The sequence below is a fragment of the Cyprinodon variegatus genome, unplaced genomic scaffold (genome assembly GCF_000732505.1).
Source record: "Cyprinodon variegatus isolate N-32 unplaced genomic scaffold, C_variegatus-1.0 Scaffold321, whole genome shotgun sequence".
NCBI classification, from domain to species: Eukaryota; Metazoa; Chordata; class Actinopteri; order Cyprinodontiformes; family Cyprinodontidae; genus Cyprinodon; species Cyprinodon variegatus.
Window position 1 is genome coordinate 856,975 of NW_015150774.1, and position 23,224 is coordinate 880,198.

The window sequence follows — 23,224 nt, forward strand, 5'->3', positions numbered from 1 at the left end:
CAGATGCAAAACATTTCACAAACCGTATGTATCAAATATGATGCATTACGAGGTTAAAAATATTCACAAAATCAGTCAAGAAGTTTCTTAGAAATGCAAGAATTTAAAAAGAGCTGTGTACTTGTGACTTTTATTATGTTACATTGAAGCTAGCAAAACTAATTCATACATTTGCATGGATTTCTAAATATTGGTCAACGAAAACATGATCCTGGACAGATCTTGAAACGGACTATTTTTAAACCTAAATGACGAAAGCGGAGGACTTTAAGTGAGTCGAAAGAATCAAAGCCTAGAAGGGCCGACTATCTCCATCCACATGAATAAACGATATAACGTAATCACGCTGTTGTGCTTCCAGGTAATTCTGAGTGGACGCCAAGGGAGGCAGGGAAGGAGAAAGATGAGAAAAAAGATGAAAAGCCTCAAATTCAATCTGGCATGGTGAGAGGGGCTGAGGGGGAAATAAGGTGTTTTTTGATTTGTCTCTCATGCCTCGCCTTGCGCTGCGACGGAGCGATAGAGCGTCTGTGCAGCGGAGGGAGTGCCAGCGGTGGACGGCTGGGGGGAGGGTGCAGGTGGGTGGGTGTAAAAGTAAAGGTGAGAGAGGAACAGAAGACTAGAGAGATAGAAAATGCAATCCTATTCCAAGAAAGAGAATCATTATCTCCTTTAAAAAGCAGGTAGATGGAAAGGTTTGCCCTTGGCAGGCCAAGCAGTTCGTACAGTAGCAAACAGCCTCTCTATGGTGCCAAGTACTGGAGGTTTTTGAAGAAAATTATTTCGGAACACTTTTAACAGTAAAACACTGGAATACTTTATAATAAGTTGCAAAAAGGTCTAATCTTAATTGATTTTTAAAGCAGTGGTACTTCAACCCAGCCAATTATTCAGCTAAATGAAAATTAAGGGTGTTAAGATGAAAAATAAAATACCTTCAAGATTTCAAAACACCCCACTGAGGAACTAGAAAAAATATTAATATGAGAAGAACTCCTTTTAGAAAACACTATGCCACTTCTAGGATGGAGATTATTTCATGGAACTGCCACAAAATCCCGGTTCTATATTTTGTATATGCATGAGCAGTGCCTTGCACAGCACAAGACAATTGAAAAGGGGAAGGTAAAGGTTACATGGTCACTAGCTCCAGTCTCGTGTGGTCTCTACTAGCTTAGTGCAGACCCAAGGAGATGCACAGTGCGCTACTTTGGTTCTATCATACAGAGTTCCCATTTTATTTGCTAACATTTCTCCTTGAGTTAAAACTTTTCCGTTGATTTTAAAAACATTATCTGCACCTCAAAGAAATATAATCTTCAGACTTTAAGCCAAACAGTTCCCTGGAGGGAAAATATGTTGAGATTATGTGAATAGATTCATTAGAGAGAATGTGGTGTTTTGACTTTTTAGGTGTTATATCCAAATTTCACCTCCAATTGATCAACTATTGTTTTTAGGTGTTCTATGCCATAACGAGATTATGTACAAGATGTTAAATTTTCCCGAGTTTAACCAGAAAAACAGAACAGATTTTTCCTGATCCTAGTAGTTCAATTGTGCGTCTGACCTTTCAGCACAGATGGACAAAAATGGCCTAGAAATCACAAAGGATTAGATCTGAATTACTCAGAATACAGCTCCTTCAAGACTCCTTTATCTTTTCCCACTATTGGTGACAAGACAATCTTAATTTGAAAGGTAGGTCTGATTTACAGCTGTTAAAACTTCAGGTTCCGGTTTGTGAACAATCAAAACTATGTTTCACTATTTTTTATGTTAAGACAAACATATAGTGATGTAAAATATAGCATACTGTATGACAGTCCAGGTCTTTTTATAAATCTATGGACATATGGATCAGTAATTTGACAGTCATCAAATGAAGGACAATCCAAAGAACTTTCAATATACCAAACATATCCAACTAAGTTCACCCTACAGTCAACTGTCGTGTCTCACACAATAAAATATCTTGCTAGATTGAATTTGGAAAAGAAGAGGTATCTGCAATCAAGAAGAAAGACACTGTACAACTTAATATTTGAACACCAGACATTTTCTGAAGAACCTAATTACAGCAATCAGGTAAAATAACCACAAAATACCAGCTTCAGATGCTGTGGTTCATACCAGGAAGTTCTACATGCAAGAAACAACCGGCAAACAAGGAATAGGATAACTTTCTGCAGACTGATGTCCTAGACTGGTACTGCAGATCCACCCTGCATGTCTTAAATGTGCCTGTGTTCAAAGACCCTTGACTCAAATGACTGTTCCTCCTCTGCATGCAAACAAATGCTGCAAAAGCCTGTTATTCACCCATTCATTTAGGTCAGGTGTTTGGTTGATATAGAGACATACAGGACATGGATCTCTGAGGAGCAGGTTGGGAACCACTGGTGTACTATAGATGGCATAAAGAAGCACTGATGTCCTTTTTCACCATGCTGAAAAAAAAATATTTTGTTTAATGATTGAAGAAAGTTAATTTCTTTAAATTCCTTTCTTTTTTTGAGATAGGTAAAAATAATGATATGAACATTTTCAGATTATCATGAATTATAATTGTCTCCATGATTAGGCATCAGGTCGAATTTACCCAAAATAATAAATTATCCTTCTTAGTTGTTGTCCAATAAGTTAAATAAACTTGTATCTCACCAGGTTGTCTTTTTTTCCATTTTACTAGAATTTTGTCTGGTATGGTTAAGCTTTGTGCTCTTACTCCGTTTAATCTCTGACAGACATACACAAAGCAACACTGCTTCTCTTTCAAAGATGAATAATTAATGACCTTTCACAGCAGAAAGGCAGTTACATTTCACTCCTACTGAGTTGCTGTATTGTAATAAATAAAATGCTTAAAATACATTTATGAATAAATCTAATTCCAAATTAGATGTTACATTCTTTATCAAATGGCTTCAGAAATTAAATAATTAATGTCTTATTATAAAGCAAAGTAACTTAGTTTCCTCCTGCACGAAAATAATTATTACAGTCACACAACAAGATTCCCTTACCTTAAAAGTTTTAGATTTAAAATAATTATTTTTGAAACATTCATTGTCAGAATGGGTACAACATGTTCCTAAGGTGGAATGAGAAATGATCTACGGTTGGTGCAAAACATCCTGGACCAGAAAGCTTCATTAAATACCTGAAAAGCTGGATATATTTAATTGCGGTAAATGAGAGCGTTACAACTCACGATTGAATGAAAACTTCCCATTTTAATCCTGCAACTAATAGTGGAGTCATGTAAAAACCAGTCTCATTATATATTGGTGATCCTTTGGTTCAGTAATGAAATCTCTTGATTCCCTTAGCTAAATAATATATTACTAAAGGACTGCAGCCTCTTCTTGAGATGAAAAGATCAAATGCATTTCACTGAATTTAGTTTTTTTTTGTTTTGTTTTGTAGTTGCTGAAGATGTTTGCATCCATACGTGTTGAGATGTGATGTGGCAAACCAAAAATACTTATCTACGGCATACAGGCAACCTTTTTGTTTGAGAAAACTTTAAGAGTGGTGGAAAAAAAGGCTGACATTTGCATAGATTAATTAGATTTCAAGAAAAATATAAAGCTAAATAAAGACTAGTACCTGCACTGTTATGAAAACAGCACCAAAGAGGATTTGGCAGTTAACCTTTACAAAGCCTACGATGGAAGGTTTTTGCAGCGGCATTTTTTTTTTTTTTTAGATTTATGTTCATTAAGTTTTATACTATTTATCTGGACTGAATAAGAAAAAAACATGCTTCTAAACTTAAACTATCTGCTGAATTAGTAAAAGCATAACTGATAGTTTGATGTAAAAATATGATTTAATCTATTAAATCAAGATTTAACTGGGATTAACTATTTCTGGTTCAGTTTTAACAAATTCAAGCAAAGCAAAATGTAACAAAAATATGAATATGGGACTGTAAACCACAGTGAAATATCTCAAAAAGCCCCACTGGCTCTGATCTAAAGAAATTTAAGGGCAGAACAGAAACTGTTGAGACAAATATGGATTTCTGTGACAGCTGGGAGTCCCATTACATCTTAGATAAAGCTAACGCCATTTCAGAAAGAGGAATCTCTCCAGCATGGAAAAAAGCCAAGCCATGATTTTTTATTTTAAGCTAAAGCACACTTGTGTAATGCATAAACACAACCATCTTAGTTGACCTCTGAATGGATTGGAAGGGAAAATGTTAAGAATCTAAAGTGGCCTAGTCAAAGTTTTTAAGGTATGTCCCATTAAAAAAGGAAAATAAACAGTTGAAAAAGTTGCAGGACTTTAGTTTATACACCTTTTTGCAGTTTTTTAATTCATGGGGAGATTCTCTATTATCTCATTAAATTTCATTTCTCACACTTAAAGGTGTGAAAGAGGTTTTTTCTCAGAAATTAAGTGTCAATATTCATCTAAAATGAGTTAATTGATGGATGGCATTCTAAAAATATAATATAAAAATATTTGTTTTAATGGTTATTGAGTCAGATATGAGGCGGTAATGTTTAAATTATTGAAATGGTTTTATCTGTTTCTGTGTAAATGGGTTTGGCTGTAATTTAAGGACAGGTTCTAATATATCTGCAGTGTGGGGACTATAAATCTGATACAATTTTTACTTTTTGATTGCTATTTTGCACAATTTGCTTACCTAAGTATTTTTTGTTGTTGAATATAAGATATTTTTATACATACATTGTTTAGATTTACTTATCTTTCTTTCTACCCCTTTTATAGAATATAACAGAATAGAAAATCTCATTATTGTTCCACAATGGGGAAATTCTGGTGTTTACAGCAGCAAAAATTGTAGAAAAAGTGGTCACACAAATGTGGACCTTGAAAAATGTATAAAATAATAGTGAAGAGAAAAGATCAACAATAAAATACTGAACTGTAAAGTGTTTTAACAATTGAAACTGTGCACCTGGAGAATAAATAACCAATATATAGCTAAGGACATTTTTACAGTAATGGATATTTAAAAAATAGCAGCAACATCAGAGATGTGCAAAATGACAGCAGCATGTTATTTAACTGACTGAGGTTTCTATGATTACATTTACTTTTATTTGTTCATGCTCCTGGTGGTTGTCACCTTTATTCCACTCTGTATTCTCTTGAACGAAGTCTTTCTTCACTTTACAATAAAAATAAAAATAAATGTTTTTTTTTTTTTTAAAGAAACAGCTCGGAATTCATTCTTTTCCTGCTTTGTGTGTCAACTATCACGGTTGCTAGGCAACAGAGCCCCGAAGGGTAGACCTGTTTGAATTCAAAGCCAAAATTCTTCCGGTCTCCTTATTTTCAAGGACTTCGAAGGATCCAGTCCAGGTAGACCACCTCTTGGAAGACGCAGCCCATAAATTCCAGAGCCAAAACTTGCTGTGATAATGAGACCTCTCCTTCTTATGGAGATTTCCTGCTGACTAAGTGCTTCCCGGCACTTTGCTGCCTCTCTAGTTGAAATACAAAATTACCGGCGGAGGCATTTCCAGCGTAGAGAGCTTTTGCGAAGAAGGGGGTACTGATGCATGCGCACAATTCAAAAATACACTAACAGCCGTTGGACGCATCTCCCACCACAGTATCCTATTTCATGCCTTTAAGGGTAAATAAAATAGTGTAGAAAATATTCAATATTCTCAGAATTAAGAAGTTTTAAGATGAAAGCTTCAGATTTAATTTCTGTAAACATTTTGGAAGAACCTTAACCAGAGATGTGAACACTAAAACAAAGTACATTAGATGTTTTTTTGTTTATTAAGTATTAACAGCTCCCTGTTTTACAAACTGCGATCCCCTTATGAAAAATGTATCAGATATGAAGCAGCAGAGAAGCAGGGGTGGAGAGGTGTGGAAAAAGCAGAGAATCAACCTTTTACCATGTTCCAGCCTTTTTATATGTGACAGTCAGTCATTCATCATCATGGAGTGCTGATGGTGGAAGTAAAGAAAGGTGGCAAAAAAACACAGCCCCAGTATCAATATGAATTTTTTATTTGATGGATTTTACGGAGGACTGCATTTCAGGCGGCAGCCAGAGTCAAGGTTCACAGAAAAATGAAGGCAGGAAAAGATTGAAAGCCCAGGAAGGAGATAATAGTGTCCCTGGATATAAAGAACAAGCATTTTTTATTTTATTTTATTTGTTTGCAGCAAAGCACACCATACAGCTATGTTTAAGTTCTCCATGTTTTGCAGCGGTTTATGTTAAATGGATTTTTTAACTCTGGTAAAGCAAAACATGAGCTTTTGGTGTGTTTAAAAAAAACAAATCTAATATTAAAGATTAAACCATGTTTTAGTGTTGGACCTGGGTCTCATTGGTTCGACAGCTTAGAGATTTCTCAGGGAATAGTCCAACAAGGTATGGGCAGCCTTGTTTTTTTTAAAGTTTCTCGTCTTTGTTTTGGTTGTAATGTTCAAATAACACCAACTTCAAGCTTCAGCAAAGATGACCCATTGGGATCTGGACATGGTTCTGTTCAGAAAGCTCAATAACCACCAGAACAAGTTTAACCCCTCCAAAAAAAAAAAAAAGAAACATTTCAACAGAAAGACAAAAATCAACATGGGAAATGACTTTGGATGTACCGGTAAAGGACAGTCACTTTAAATTACACTAAAATCTATATTGTCCAAATTATACTGAATTATCATCATAATTGTAGTACTAATATGGATTAAAACTGCACATCAGTAGTTTTTGGTGAGATTTCGTTTGAGCGGCATGTATTCGTGCCCTGCCAACATCCATTGTAGTGACAAAAAAAGGCTTTTCCTGCTCACATCTGATTTATATTTTAGTATCTTAGAAGCTGAAGCACACAGAGAGTGATGGGAACATCATGATGAAGCTTAATTGCAACAGTTACTGTCAACCAATATTTAACCTTAACATGACAGTGTTTCCAGCACACAGTGCAGCCCTTTATATCCTGAATTTTAGCACCAGAAGTGCTGCACATGAAGCACATCAGTACTCTATTACCCTGTCATTGCATAAGCCTGATATAAGTAGACTCTAGTCCAGGGCTGGAAGCTTTTTTTGAAAGAAATGTATTTTTTAACATAGAAAACTGTAATGGACTGAGAAACATCAGTTTGATGTATAGTACAGTCTCATGTGTGATTTGTTAAAAATTTGGATACAAGTTTCACTGATAAAGACCAACATCGACCTTTTTTATGCTTATTTTTTTGGGCACAAATGTTCCATTGTTTCTCCTACTTCACACACTTTTTTCTGTGTCTCTCCCTCACTTTTAAGTTCATTTAATTATTTAACAAAAAACACACAAGCTTCTTAGACTGGCTGTGGGTAGGGTCATAAATCATCAGAGTGAATGGCCGTGATTCCCTAAAGCATCAGCAGGACTGTGGGAGGGCATACAGCATGACTGCTGGACCAAAGACGAAGCTGCGGCTAAATGGCTGCTGCTGCTGCTTCCACCGAGGGACAGAGAGTTATGCTTCAGGATGGCTGTGAAATCTACTTTAAATGAAAGAAACAAACAGATATAGTTCTATCTTACCAAACCAAGCAGCAGACATGATACTCTTAGAAAACTTGCTTCATTTTTAGGGTCCTTGCACTGATTTTTACAGTGGTGATGTCAGACCCTGGATAAAAAAATTCTCAACATACTAATTAAATCAAAGAAAACAATGATCTCAGCAGGGTTGTTGTTGAATTGATTATGTTCCAAAGCTCCGTCTCACATTTAGTGAGGTTTAACAGACTAAACACATCATGAGCTGCGATTTATTTGTTTTGGACATTGATGTTATTACAAAAAGACCAGCACTGGGTGAGGTGTTAATATACATGAGGTAGGTACTAAAAACCAGTACTACCAAGGAAACCAGGGGTAAACATCTGCTTTACAGGCTTTATATGGTTATACGCTTTTAGCTGGGCGGCTGCAGACGGTAAAGTCTGACGCATGGCAAAATAAATGCCAGGAAGATGAGGAAAGTGTGGCTCTTTGGGCTTAAAGACCATCATAGGCAACAGTTTTACAGCTAGGTAATCTATGATTATTTGCTTGTCTGATAACAAGATAATTTCTGTTTTAATATCTCTCTATATTTAAATTTCACTCACATTCTGTCTGGTTTCATGAGAATGGTCTGAGAACAAAACTTCAAATAGGTGGCAGATGTGATGTGCCTGGTTGATGTCCGAGGTCGGAGAAGACCGAGCAGGCTGTCATTCTATTAAATAAGACAAATCTATTCTAAGACTTCTTTGCAAAATAAATCATATTCTGTAATAATATTAACTACTCATCCATTACATAATGTTCTTCTACTTTGGATACAGTTGATGATTTGCTGAATGATAATGTCTTCTTGTCCTTTTTTTCCCCCCCAGTTTCTTCACAAAAATACAGACTGTTAGATTATGTCTACCTAACATAGATGTTTTTTGTTCTTGATTGATTTGCGCTCTACCCATTTCTATTTGTCTGAGCAACATGTTAAATTAAAGATAAGGGGAGCATTGATGCCTTGAGATCATGTGAAGTGCATGAATTGCTTCTCGCTCCATTTTCTATCCATTATTAATGTTTTGTTGGAGTTGTTAATAAATGTTTCTTATTTTTTTAAATTGAAACTTGTGTAACATTTATGATTGTGTCATTTGTATAATTTAAATGGAGAAGAAGAAGCAATATCGGCCCCAAAAATTGGCAGCACATTTTGGGGATCGGTTAAACCATCTCCCAATGATTGGTATTGGTATGATTAAATGGCTATAAATATGCTAGGCTTGTTGTATGGGAAAAAAATAAAAACCTTAGGTGTTGTGAAACTTAAAAAAAAAACATCCGTCAATAAATAAAAATGCACTAAAAAGGTTATCAGAAGCCATTAGCAGGACCGGCCCTAGACTAATTGTTAAGGGCTGAATAAAGTGGAAAATGTTTTAATCTCTGTTTATATTATCGGTGCTATGTGCTCTTTGCTTAGAGGGGAAAAGTTTTAAATCAGGGAGACTGGGAAATACAGAGAATCAGTCTTACAAGAGAAGGAAGGGATCGAACAAGAATGAGAGGCTGAAATGAGCAATCGAAGATGAGGCAGAGGAGGAGATGAGAGAAGAAGAAAAGTGGGCAAGGAAGGGAAAAGAAACTGGACAGAGACAAATAGCCCGGGGAAATGACTGTTACCGGAGAGCCCACCTGTGAGACAACCCTCTCAGTGGCTCTAACACAGACTGATAGGCCCACCAGGCAGCCACTGTGGACCTATCCATTTCATTTCTGTCAGATTTCTGCCTTAAACTAAAAAAATATTAACTTTTCCAATCCTCATCAAGCTGGATCCAAGCCATTATATATTGTGTTATGAAAAAATCTGTTCAAGGGTTAAATTTTTAGCTATTACAAAATAAAAGTTTTAATCTTTTCACTCTGTTTGGATTAGTTCCACAACTAACAACATTTTCCAATTTGATTAATCTGTTGATTAAAGAAGACTTTTTACAAAATTAAACCGGTTGAAACTAAAACTTTTCGACTTTAGGAGTTCTGGATAGAGCATAATGACAAACAAAAAGGTTTTTTTCATGTTAAATGCAAAATTTCTAACCATTTCTTTACAATCTAGGTATAATTACTGCTCTAAGTAATACTCCAGTTAACAATTAATCGATTACTAAATTAGTTGACATTATATTCCCATTATTGATTATCACGAATAATTGTTTAAACCCTAGGTTGGATATTTACTAATTTCTTATGTCCTTACTTTTAAAACTTGACAGTGAAAAAATAAGGATGTGTCAACAGAGAAGGGATCATTTCATGTCTTCCAGTAATCTACTTCTAAAAGTGAAAAAAAAGGTCCACTTTAAAAAAAAAGGTCCACTTTAAAAAAAATGGTCCACAATAAAAAATGTATTAATTGGAGACTAAAAGCAAAGGACAGAAACTAAAGCAGTGGAACGGTTCAATCAAAGGCACGGGATCATCATTACTGCTGATGTATGCGGTTAGATAAGTGAGAGCCACTGTCATTGTCCGACTATCCCATTACTTTCCCCAATAAGGCGCTGGCAGGCCTGTGATTACAGAGAGAAAAGTGTGAAGGAGGAAGAATCTTATTAGAAACAGAATCAGCTTTTTTTTTGTGAAGAGAGGAGCTGATCTGCACCAGCCTCCACCCTCCAGAGGTGACGTCTCCAGGGATGGACCAGGTAATGCCGCCTAATGGAGTACACGTGTGGGCAGCGGTGGCCTAATGGAGAGGGGTCCTGGCACCAAGAAGGAACGCCTGTCGTCCAACCAGATTGAAACTGATGGGCCAAAGTGAAGGGGCTGCAGAACACCCTCACACACACACTCTCACCCAACATGGCTCTCTCAGCCTCATCAGATACACTTACACATGAGCACACACACGTACGCAACTCACTTCTGAGTCCATTATTCAATTTGGCCCCTCTAATGATGGGTGAATTAGACTGCCAGAAGTGATTTGCCTTCTGAGCCCCACTGCTGGATGTCCGTACTTCCCTCCACTCTGCATATTAAGAGGCTGCTACTCAGATCCTGACAGCCAATGAGGCTCCTCCAATCACAGACTTCATAGCATCAGATAGGAAAGTTATGAGATAATGAGCTCTTAATAAAAATGGCGGTCAAGGTTTCCACTATAGACCCCTATGAGTTGGCATTTAATATTGATGAGACCCAACGTTTAGATAAGCAGATTAAAATAAAGAAATGCTTTTATAACAATTAACACAAAGATTAATGGGTTTTAAGTCAATGATGGATAGAAAAACCTTTTGTCTTTACCGGAAAACAGAATGGGACTAAACGTGCTTAGATTATCATTTATTACACTCAAATAGATTCATTAAATTTTTATTTTATTTTATTCATATTCCAAGATATTTGGGTCTTTAATTTTTAAAAAAGTGATCAAGTTTATGGAGATGAGTTGGTAATTTATAGAGATGCACTAACTGATAACCTTTGTGTTTGACAGCCATCTTAGATTTAGTCTTCAGGATGAAAACTATAATTTGTCTTAGTGACATTTTAGTCATTATATGTGATCTGATATATGTGATATGTGATCATTTTAGTCGGTTATAGTCTACTAAAACTTTAAAAGGTTTTAGTCTAGTTTTATTCAGTTTTATGTTGCAAAAAAGTTAACCTTTACTATTTCAAATAACCAGCTTCTTACGGAAGAGGATTAGGGCCACTGGAAAAAAAAAAAAAAAAAAAAAGTTAACAGATTTTTTAATTTTATTTCAGTATAGTATGGGAAAAAAGTCAGAATTCAGACTTTTTTTCTCAGAATTCTGAAAATAAAAAAGTCAGAATTCTGTTTAGCTCATCAGTTTTTGTTATTGTAATGAAAAAAGGAGGATCGTTGATTAAAACAACACTACAACTTTAAGGCTTCAAGTCTTTTTGCTCAAGTGGTCTTGGTCATTAAGGTCGCAAAAGATATTATTCAAACGTTTTTTGTTGTTGTTTTTTTTAAACAAAATATATTTTTTAAACTTGAGTTTAAAATTTATGAACACAACCCCCGCCGCCCAAACAAGCTAGCCTCCTACCCATGTGGGGTTCATCTTGTGCTCAGATTATGTAAAACTCAAATTTTATAAAAATCCAAGAAAATACCCCGATTTCATTCTCTTTTTTTTTTGTCACTGAATTTTTAATATTTCACAAATAAATGTTAATATCAGACAAAAATGATGAGGACATACTAAATCCTTCTCCTAAAATTATAATCCACTTTTCTTAAAGAACCTGAAAACGACTTAGTCACCCTAAGAAGCAACAACATCACTGTTCTAGTCTCCCCACAGCTGAAATATCTGGTTTCCAACTAGTGATAAACTTAATTCTGCTTTTACAAAGTCAATTTCTTTTTTAGCTGTTTGATTTTCCTTTGTACTTTTTGAGGACTAATTTATCATATCATCAACTTCCCAACCAAGCGGACGCACAATCTAAGGGTATAAAGAGGGATCGACTAACCATACAAAGTCTATACAACATATTTATTGCAGTTTAATTAAGAAATGATCATAAAATACTTATATAAAGGAAGAAAAACCAAAAGCCTCCCAAGGTGAACCTCAAGCTTTGTGTTTGCTTGTTGTAGTCAATGCCAGTTTCTCCTTGTTTGTTGCTGCCATCCATGTTCTCTCATGAAAAACTGCCCCATCTTTCTTCATACATTTCTTTGGTCCAGGCTTCAGCTTTGATAATAATAAAACTCCTCTACTCCTGCTTTCTTCCATCTTTTCAAGGTTGTTGGGTGGCTGCCTCTCCTCTTTTCACTAGGTGCTGTAAAATCTATTTGACAGCTCTGATTTATGACACAGCATAGGTACAGGCTGCCTGTGGGGAAAAGAGTGGACGTTTCAGTGTGTCTGAAAATGAGCGAATGTTTGGATGTGTGAGCGGGCTCGGCCCACGGAGGGCCACCGACGATGCTGTGCTCAATGTTCAGAGCCGCAAAATAAGCTCGCCGGTAAGAGGCTCCTGAGAGCTCACATGTTCATGAAAAAAAAACCGCAGCGGGAGTTCTGTATCAGAACTGACATGAAGGCAACAGCAGAACACTGATACTGGAGACAAAGCACAGCAGGAAGCGACCTGAACCAACGGCAGGATCATTACGGTTTAAATCCAGGAGCAGATCCTGGATCTGTTAATGATAAAAGTACGATACCCTTTAAATCATTAACTGATGAAGCAATCGGACAAACATTTGGATTTGCTTAGGAGCCACTCCTCTACTTTGGCTTTCTGAAGTCACTTTTATTAACATATATTTTTTTTTAAATCTGTCTAGAACAGTTAGGGATAAAATTTTGTTTAGTTATGGACCTAGGCCTAATTTTTAACAAAGACAAAAACATCCTATTAAATCTCCATAATGCCATCTTTAAAACTGTTTTAAAACTAGTTATTAAATAATCATAAACCCACATTTGTAGCCCTATTTCTTTCTTTCCCATACCTACAAAGACTGTGCTTTTTCCCCTGAGTTTAATTATCTGAAGCCACTAAAATACACCCCTGGCGAGAGTATCAAAGGCAAGGAAAAAAATCTTTTCGAATGTGAATGTTTTGGCCTTCAAAAATAATATGGATACCGCATTTTTAAAGTCTAAGTTTTGTCGGTCTTCATTACATATATACTTGGTTATTGTTCCAGACACTGATTTTCTTTTCCCGATGTAGATCAAGAACCCAGCAGCAAAAATTCCCTTTGCTTTTCATTTCACTTCAACCTGGTGTTAAACTTTTGCTCATATTAAATGCAACCAGTAAAGTGTTCTTTTAAATCTAAAAATGTCAAAGCTGCCACCTGTGCCCCTACATGCTGAAGGTGAGAATATGAGTGATGAGAAAACAGGGAGAAATAGTTTCCACTGCAAAAATGGGCTTATTGTTTTTTCTGCCAATGTAGAAAGTAAGAACACTACAGCCTCTTTCTCACTAAAAATACCAGGTTTACGCGTGTTTTTACCCGTCAATCGGCATTTTGACTCCCTTCCCACTGGCAGTAAGGGCTGCATCTAACCCCATGGCTTCTGTCCCCCCGTGGCTGCATGTCTGGTGACACCATCATGCTGTGTTAGGGTTGATGTCACCAGTGCGACAGAAATCAGTAGAGTAAACAATGGAGAGCAAGATGGAAGGGAGCCAGGGCATAGACAAAAGCCAATTGTTCCCGGGTTTTTAACTGCTTGTTTTGGCCAGTGGGAAAGGGGTATAAGTGAATAAGACCTTTACTCCTTCAGCTGAAGCTAGATGTATGCATTCTTCTAACCTTAATCAGATATATTGGTCGAGTGGAAGCCTGTTTGCATGAATACAAACAAGGTTGTAGCCAGTTAGCTGACAATGTACAACTTTTAAATCCCCGTTTATGTTAGCTAGTCAATAAGCTGCCACCAGCAGGTTTACTTTAAACGTTAACAACCAAATGTTTAGGAAATTTTTATTGGTTTGGTCTTGATCTTCAATCTCAGGCTAGATGGTCTTCACTACAAACTCATGTACCAGCTGCCTCTACTAGCTTTATGCATCTACTGACAGATATTTTCAATTCTTCTTTGCAAAACAGCTCCAGCTCAGTCAGATTAGATTGAACGTGTTTGTGAACAGCAATTTTTAGCACTTACCACAGACTGGGTTTAGGTCTGGTCTTTGACTAGGCCATTCTAATACACAAAAGGTTTTGTTTTAAACCTTTCCACTGTAGCCCTGGCTTTATGTTTAAGGTCACTGCCCCAATGGAACCTCTGTCCAGTCGAAAATTTCAGGTTTTCTTCCAAGATTGCCGTGTATTTAACTCCATTTATATTCCCATCAACTCAGACCACCTTCCTTGATCCCTGCTGAACAGAACCTCCCCAGAGCATGATTCATGCACCACCATATTTGACAGTGAGGATTGTGTGTTTAGAGTAATGTACAGTGTTAAGTCTCAACCACATATAGCATTTTAGCCAAAAAGTTCAATTTGGTCTTGTCTGACCAAAACACCTTCTTCCACATTTTTTCTGGGTCCCCAGCATGGTGTCTGGCGAGCTGAAATCAAGACTTCTAATGGTTTTCTTTTAAACAATAGTTTTATTCTTGTCACTTTTTTTAAATAAAGAACACATTTGTCCAGTGCACAACTACAGTAATAGTTGTCTTATGAACAGATTCCCACCTGAGCTGTGGATCTCTGCAGTTTTCCAGAGTCACCATGGGCCTCTAGGCTGCATCTAACATTGCTCTACTTGTTTGGTCTGTTAGTTTAGAGGGACTGCCTTGTCTCGGTAGGTTTATAGTTTATAAGGTATTTAGTCTGATATCACATGGACTACTGCCCTACTGCATGGTTAAATGTTGCTTAAAAGATCTCAGCAAACTCCAGATAGCTCAGAATTAACAGCAATTCTGGCACAGGGATGTACATTTTGGAACAGTGTTGCTGTTTCGCATCACAAAGTGTCATGGATGAAAGTCAAAGACCGATTGCTATGTTGTTTTGTGGTGTCTTTCGATAAAATCTGGGCTTCCCTTTAACCCTTTGACCTGTTCTATAAACTACAGCCTACCTGTAGCAAATAGGTTTAATACTTTGCTTTCCAATGACTGATGCATTCAAAAGCACATTTAAATACAAGGCCATCTGTCCATGGAATATGTTTCCACAGGATATGAGGTTATTACAAAATGATGCATTGTTTTAATGTAAGCTTAAGAAATCCATTATTAATAAGGACATTCTGCTTGTGACCAGAGACAACATGGTGCATGTTTCTCCTATGTTTCTTAAGCCTTGGCTGTATGAAATATAATTAGTGCTTCTAATGTATGCTTCTTTTTATACATCATGGTGTTTTTTTCAGTTTGAGATGAACTCAGAAAAGATTTCTACCCTGGTAGTAACTGATGGCCATCCTTCATTAAACAAATACACCAACAGTTGTGCCATACACTTTCAGTTTGTGAACAGACCTTGATATGAGGTTTAAAGCTTAGGAAATCTTTTTATGGTCCAAGTCTGCTTTAAACTTCTCTACAACTTTGTCCCTGACTCTGCAGAACCAGAACTAAACTTTAGCGCAGCATTTAATCATAATGCTCCTCAGCTCTGGAGCAAACCGTCTGAAAACCTGAGATGTGCAGAAACTCTTGGATCCATTTGAATCAGCATTTTACCAATTTTTTTTCTTTTTTATTAGTTGCTTATTTGTTATTGCTCCATCACCATCTTTTTTTTAAAGTTTATTTTCTTTACTTCTGCTCCTTCTTTTTCCTGCTAATAGCTTTGAACTATTTTGTGTGGAAATAAAGCTATATAAATAAACGCAGTCTGCCTAAAGGGCTATAGACTGTAGATCTTTTAAAGAAGATTTTTTTTATATATATATATAGATATACACTATAAATAAACCTGCTTGTTGGTGCTTTGCAACATGTTTTTCTCTATTTAGTAGCTCAGTGTATGTCGAAGTACAAAAACCAGAGAGTTAACGGCCATCCAGGATTTAAACTAGTGTTGTTAAGCAGCATGCTGGGAGGTCAGTCTTAGTGTGAGAGCTCTGGACTGAATCATACCCACCTCCTCTGTCCCTCTGTTCTCCTTCACTTGATCTCCATGAAGCCTAACAGCTACCATCGTTTATCAAATTCAAGGCCCGGTGAAACGATGCTGCAAGGTGGTGTGTGCACACATTCACTTCAACATGTTTGTGAAGCTATGTGCGAGGGGGAGCTCTGAAGCTACGATGCAGCAAAGCTGTGGATGGATTCATGTAAAATCTAATGTGGGACCGAAACTTCGACACCGCCACGCAGGAGCCGAATTTCATACCTCATGGCCTTTCTGCTGTCAAACAGATGAGGGGGAATTGATGGACAGCTAGGACAGGGCATGGAGGGAAACCTCAGCCGGATGGAAAAGGTTGTGACAGACGACTGTGAGATGAATGGAAAGAGGAGGAGTGAAGATTTACCTCCTTCTCTCCAGAGCAGGCAGTGTTTATTAGAAACAACACATGATAATAAAAGCAATACAGTCCCTTATTCATACCAATTTGCAGCCACACTAATAAAGTTTGTCTAAAAACCCTACAGAGATTTGAAATGTCTCACTGTCAGTTAAACAAACCTCAGCGGTTTGAGCGGTCCCACTACAGTGCCGCTTTTCCCCCCCCCCTTCGACGGTCTGTCACAATCTTAGCAGCATGCTAATCAAAGCTAATTACATTGAGACAGGCAGACAACTCATTTCTTATTCTGACACAGCGCTGCTATGTTTGCAGTACTCAGCCAGACACTGCTACTAATCAACTGCTCTTTTTTGATCTGATATAAATGAATGGGAACAGGTTTTCTATTGGGCTCCTCCCGGTGTGGATGTCAAATGTTAATCAGTTTATCGAAGTTTTTCTTTGAGGCCCGATAATCTATTTTTTTCTTTAAAATAAAGAAATAAATTAAGGCATTCATAAGAACCATTCAGATATGTATAAATCCTTGGGGAAAAATACAGGGAGTAGTGAACGACGAAGTTAAGAAAAAGAAGGAAAGGAAAATTTGCAGCAGGAAAAGTCTTTCTCCTCACAGCGATGGATTTGAAGCATCAGGCAATGTAGACACACACACACACACTATTCAAGTTGCAAAAGCTCATTTTAGAAATTCTGCTGGCGTTGCAGAAAAAGCCTCTGTTCCCCATTTTCCATCTTTCATATACGGCCCATTGCAAAGCATCATCTCCAGGTGTCATGATTTGGCACATTTATGTGAGATCCACCAGAGATGTGCTTAAGTTCACTCTTTTAAAAGTCACTCCGCAGTGTATATTAATGCCCCGAGAACTAAATCACAATACTTCACATAGAGTCCGGTGGATATTTCAGCCTAGATTATATCCAGAAACCAAAGGTGAGCAGCAACAGAGAACTGTGTCATCAACACATCTGTACAAAACATAAAAACAACGTATCTAAAAGTAAATGATAATACTTTAGTAAGCAGAACATTAAATGTGGCTTTGATTTGAATTTTCTTTAAATTCAGTTTAAAGCTTGAAGTAAAGAAAAAGTTCCAATAATCATAATTACTTTACAGCAGAGGTCACGGTTTAGCGGACCGCGTTTGGGATCCGGACCCAACCTGCTGGCTGATCTGGACCCAAACTGATTTAAAACATTTATAAATTACTGGATGTTGTCCGACGACAGTGTCTAACTTCTGCGCTGCTTCTTCAGTTAATATGGTAAAGCCGTATGGCGCATCCAGCATCAGGCTGCACGTGATAAAAATGAGCCAATGAGCTTCTGTCAGTCTGGGTTGCTGCTGCTGCTAGTTACTTTTAGACACAGAAGACAAACCTTTGGAAAGCCTGGTGATAGGAAAAAGGAGAAGATTATGAGAAAAAGAGAGCAGAGAAAGTAAGGACTGCTGAAAAAACTGGTGAACTGATGAAAGAAAAGTGAAACGGTGTGCTCAAAGATGACCCTGCACATTTAGAGTATGTTTGGCTCAACCTGCTGCTGCGAAGCAGGATTCTCCACCATGAACAGAATTTAAAAAACAAATATGGATCCAAGCTTAAAATGAGCACCTTGATATGTGCTTGAGAATGGCTTTGTCTCCATTCAAACCAGGTTTAAGCCATGCAGGTCAGAATAAAGCCCACTGCTCCCATTAAGCCAGAAAAAGAAAAAAAAAAAAAGGGTCAGTTCAGGTGTTTTATAAAATATGTGAATCAGGAAATTGTCTATACGCCAAACTGAACGACTGTTGTTCTCCGCTTCAAAAAACACTTCAGATTTTTTTTAATATTATTATAATTAAAGGAAAAAAAGGAAGCAAAAAAAAACCTGCTTTTTATTTCAGTGTTAAATTCTGTATAAAGTAATAATTTAAAATGTCTCCAGACCTTTACTGGTTGATGATTTTCTTTATTCGGACCCCACCAATTTTGTTTTATTGGTTACCCCTGCTTTAGAGCCTCTCTGCAAAAAAGATGAATAACAATACATTAGCTGTTAAAATATCTAGCTAGGTGGTGAGGCGAATGTTAGTGTGACTGGTAAAAGATATTTGGACAATAAAATCAAACTTTTCCAGACTAAATATTTCTATTTGTTATGACATTATGGATAGTTAACATTTACACTTCTGCTCCTGAAGTCGCATTTTAGGCAAAAGTTGTGCTGATTGAGGAGATTCAATCAGAGGGGACACTTTAAGTAGCTACAAGGAAAAAAAGATATATGAAATTTATAACCTAATGTTATGGCCATTTTCTTTTTTACATATTTTCAGGGCAGTCTTTGTACTTTTGCCTTCAGATAACTCTTTAGTTTAAATTTGTATATTTCTAAATGAATAAATAAACATCTCTTAATCTTTGTAAAGTTTAACTTTAAGTGTACGAAAATCAGACAAGATTTATTTTTTAAACGACGACATTACAACCCATGATCCAATAACCCAAAGAAGCACCGTGAAGTCGATCTCTCCATGATTTCATCAAGCTTTTGAACTATTTGGAGACATTTTGGTTTATTTTTCTCCAAAAATGTCGCCTCAGTCTATATCACAGCATTTCTATCATACTGAGGTTTGGATTTAGACTGGATCAATGGAACAACCGTATCCTTTAATCTCTCTCCGACCCGCCGCCTGAGGGTCTCAGCGTTTTGCATGCAGTTGTCATAAAACGGGGATAACAGGGACGTCTGCTGCTGCTTGGAGCTGAGCTAATCCATGACGCACAAACATCACTGATGTGAAAACGTTAAGATCATCTCTAGATTACAAACTGACAAAAAAAAAAAATCCATACATGGACCTGGGAGATTTTCTGATTAGATTTTGCAAACCCAGGAATTTAAGACGGAGCTAAAATGCAGGGAAGCTAAAGTTGAGATGGAGCAAAACTCCTCCTGTTTCCTCGTCACCTTCGTAGTCCTGAAAAGTGTAAATTTCCTTCCTGGGTGATAAGCGTAAGAGGAGAAAAAGAAGAGTCAGGAGACAGAGCTGGGTAATACTGATAGACATATTCACTCGGAGCGAGCAGACCTGGAGTTTTTAAATCAAAGGATCAAAAAAATGCCCCTTCAGCAGAGGCAGGTTTAGTTGGATGAATGGACTCGACGGCAGAGGTGAGGTGGTGCTACGGAGGGGGTTGGTGGATGTCAAAGCAAGTGGCTGAGACATGGCTATTACTGCCGGTGAGCTGTGGCCACCTGAGTAATTACTACCTTCTCTGTTTGGTTAATCCCCCCGAGCAGAGCAGCAAACTCAGGAGAGAAAGGCTAAGAGCTCTGAGGGGCTCTCGTCATTCAACTTCAATTATGATGAGCCACGACCCGCTGTGCTCACGGAGAGACGGAAGGGAAGGATGGAAGGAAGGAGACAAAGAAAACTGATCTCTGGAGTCTCTTCAGGCAAAAAAAAAAGGAATCGATATTCATGTTCTGGTTTTCACAGAAGAAAACAAAACCAAACTTTTCTCTTTCAAGCTTTGGAATAAAATAATAAACTTGTGTAAAGAAATCAGGACAAACCAAGTCAGTCAGTTCTTTAGGAAGAAGTTTTCATAACCAGCTTCTATTCCCCTACAGGAATGGAAAACAATTTTATTAGATTGATCAACTATGAGATCAAACTATAAACTGTGTTTACTAGTTAGAAAAAGTTGCGACAAAAATCTGCTTAAACTTCAGAGCAGCTTCTCTAACAATCTCAGGATCCGGAGCTCCGATCCTCACTGACATTTTACTGCGCTGAAAATTTTACATCTCTGTTAGAAAACAAATACATCCTGTCTTGGAGAGACTGATTAAAAACATAATGTATATACAAGGTTGATGTATTTGGCATTTGCTATATTTTCAATTGAAATGTATAACCTGTTGATCTAATAATTTATCTTTTTATTTTGGGGTTAAAATTGTCCATTTTTCTAATGTTTGAAACCAACACATTTTGTTGTGTTTTGGTGTTGACCAAATGTTCTTCTGACAGTCTTTTAATGTTTTTCTTTGTTTTTTAAGACAGCAGATTGTTTTACAGATTTAGGAAATGTTTTAGGAATGACTATTTATGTATATTAACCTGGAAACTATTTCATTTTCAAGCACAGGGCATGAAAAACATGATGCCGTTTGGTGGGCTACCTGGGATTAAAAGGGAGCCGTCAAGAGACAAGAGGAACCTAAATTCAAACCTTCAACCTGCCACTGAGCCAAAGCCTTATTTTAATCAACCAACACCCCCCTTCTGATTGGTAGTGATATCTGCGTTCTGCAATGGTCCATTCAGAGCCCTGACCTGAGTGGGACGGATAATCTGGACTGGAAGCTACAGATTAGGGTAATGGTAAAGAGGACTTCCAACCTGTCCAAGACTAAATTGCTTGGACAGGAATTACAGGAAGAGTTTAATTCCTTTAATTAGAAAAAAAAAAAAAATTCAACCTGATTAGTAAAAAGGGATTATTATATATACAGTAATGATATAAACATTATATAAACAGTAATGAATAAAGATAAAATAGCAGGTTTTTTATCGTTTTACTCTTATTTCCAATTAGTAACAAACTTCTAGGTTACATGTTGATTTCAAATCTAAATCTGCTACTGGTAAGAGGAACTTAAAGTGGAAATAAATAATCCTTCTCACTGGTTGGCAAACATGCTGCCTCATCTCTTCATGTATTTGGAGTCTAAGAATGGAGATTTATTTTATATTAACAGCTGTTTTACCTGAGCGGAAAAAAATTAAACCATTGAGATAAAACTTGTCATTTTACTTCTTTCCTGTTTTGCTATCTATGCTGACTTATCAAACATGCATTAATTGAAATATATAAAAATTAAATAGATTTTTGGGAACTTCGAGTCCTGTCACGTCATCCAATGGACCTCAATGTTCTAGTGTGTGTGTTTTTTTGTTGTTGTTTTTTTTTGTGTGTTATGACAAATTTAAAAAAAAGAAAAGTATGCGGATTCAAATTTCTGGCTGACCTAAAAAATAAAATAAAAATAGGCAGATTTTCTAACAAAAGCTCAATTTGAGCAGTTATACGTTTAATTTAGGAAAGAAGCCTAACCTTTTTCTTTCCTTTCTTTGACTGTCCATAGTTGGAAAAGAACAAAATCAGACAATTCCTACATTTTAAAGTTAACTTAACAGAAATATATACGACACATCAATCAATATACATAAAACACAAAAAGAGGAACCAAAATATTCTGGACTGTGTTTTACTTTGGAGTAGAAAGCAATATGCCACCAAAGAAACAACACCAAACGCTTCATTTTGAAGGTTTGCACACTTCATTGCATCTCAGGATCATAAATGCTGAAAGCAACAACTGTGTTGGGTTACCTTTGCGTTCAGAGCGCTTCTTCCGCCTCCTCTTAAACTTGCGTCGGATCAGGCAGTAATAGGAGCCCAGACTCTGCACGTCATTGGTAAATAGGGCCATGATTTCAACCCCAGGATACTCTCTAAAATCAAGTTAACTGCTGCTGAAGGATGAGGTAAAACTTCAGCTGGAATCAGTCAACCAGCCCTGAACCTCTGACAGCCGCAGCTAATCACACTTCACCGCTGAGTAAAGTCGTGCAACAGACATATGCTTAACTCTACAACACCTGCAGCGTTTCTTTGTTTCTACCCTCACATCCAAACTGTGTCTCCATCCCTCCCTCTCTTCCCTCCTCCTCCGGAAAGCTTCTCTCCTCTGTTGACTCCATGTCTGCCCTATCAGCAGCCAGAGAGGGGAGGCAATGGAGTAGAGCGGGAAGGAGAAGGAGGAGACTCATCCTTCAGACTCTTAGGATTTAACCTATGTTGGAATGGAAGCTAACATATTCTAGCTTTTGCAAAAAATAAGAAAACAACTGATGTCTGTTAAAAATCCCTCTTGAAAAGCTTCTGTTCTGTAAACATGACTGCAGGACTGCAGCACAAAAACCGCTTATTAAAGAACAAAGACACACAGTCTCGATCAGAGGATAAATTAACCTGCTTTCAATCTTAGATCTTTTTATTTTATTTACTGACTTACATCCAGTGGAAATTATCACCATAAAAGGGAAAGAAATACTGTACTGCCCTCTAGTGGTCTCTTGCTACAACTGCATTTTTAAACCATTTGCAGCAAACTAAACTTTGCATACCTGAATTCATAACAACAGGCTTCTAAACTTTTATGTGGGGGGGAAAAAAGAAGGCAGGATCAATACTGACCTTTGACCTCTTCAGAAGGTCTGTGACTGGAAAAACCTGTTGGAGACACAGAGACAAAGATTTTCCAGATTAATCACGCAGCAGGATTTTATGAGGACTGACACGTCTCTGTTATAAGTCTGGAACAAAACGTTTTCAAAGTTTTGCAGATGTGCTGGAGCAGAAAAAGGACATACGCAACCCAGAAAAAATACAATCGACCTGAAGATAAATGAACTCATGCTATTGTCACTAAAAAAGAACAAAATGTAAAGAAGCATTTTCTTTTTTTTTTTTTTAAGCAGTTCCACATTTTTAATATACTTTAATATCTCCATGACTTACTGTTACCAGTGAAATGGGTCAGACAAGATAATTTTTTATTCATCCTGTGCAAATATGCATTTATCAATAGAAGTTACTCATATTAATTTGCCTTATTAAGAGCCAGAGAAATATT

The 23,224-nt window shown here is 37.0% G+C and overlaps 1 protein-coding gene across 2 annotated transcripts in view; it reads right to left on the reverse strand.

Annotated features, from left to right (window-relative positions):
• Positions 1-22,824, reverse strand: part of adarb1 (adenosine deaminase, RNA-specific, B1) — a 63,942-nt gene extending 41,118 nt beyond the window's left edge. The window contains exon 1 of one of the 2 annotated variants that reach the window (XM_015384732.1): positions 22,786-22,824. Coding sequence is in view for 1 of the 2 variants with exons in the window: in XM_015384731.1 (XP_015240217.1) it covers positions 21,919-22,018 (100 nt within the window). In the remaining variant the exon portion in view is untranslated. Of the gene's footprint in view, positions 1-21,918; positions 22,192-22,785 lie in introns of those variants that run through there. The other variant, XM_015384731.1, reaches the window with a different exon arrangement.
• Between the last annotated feature and the right edge of the window lie 400 nt (positions 22,825-23,224).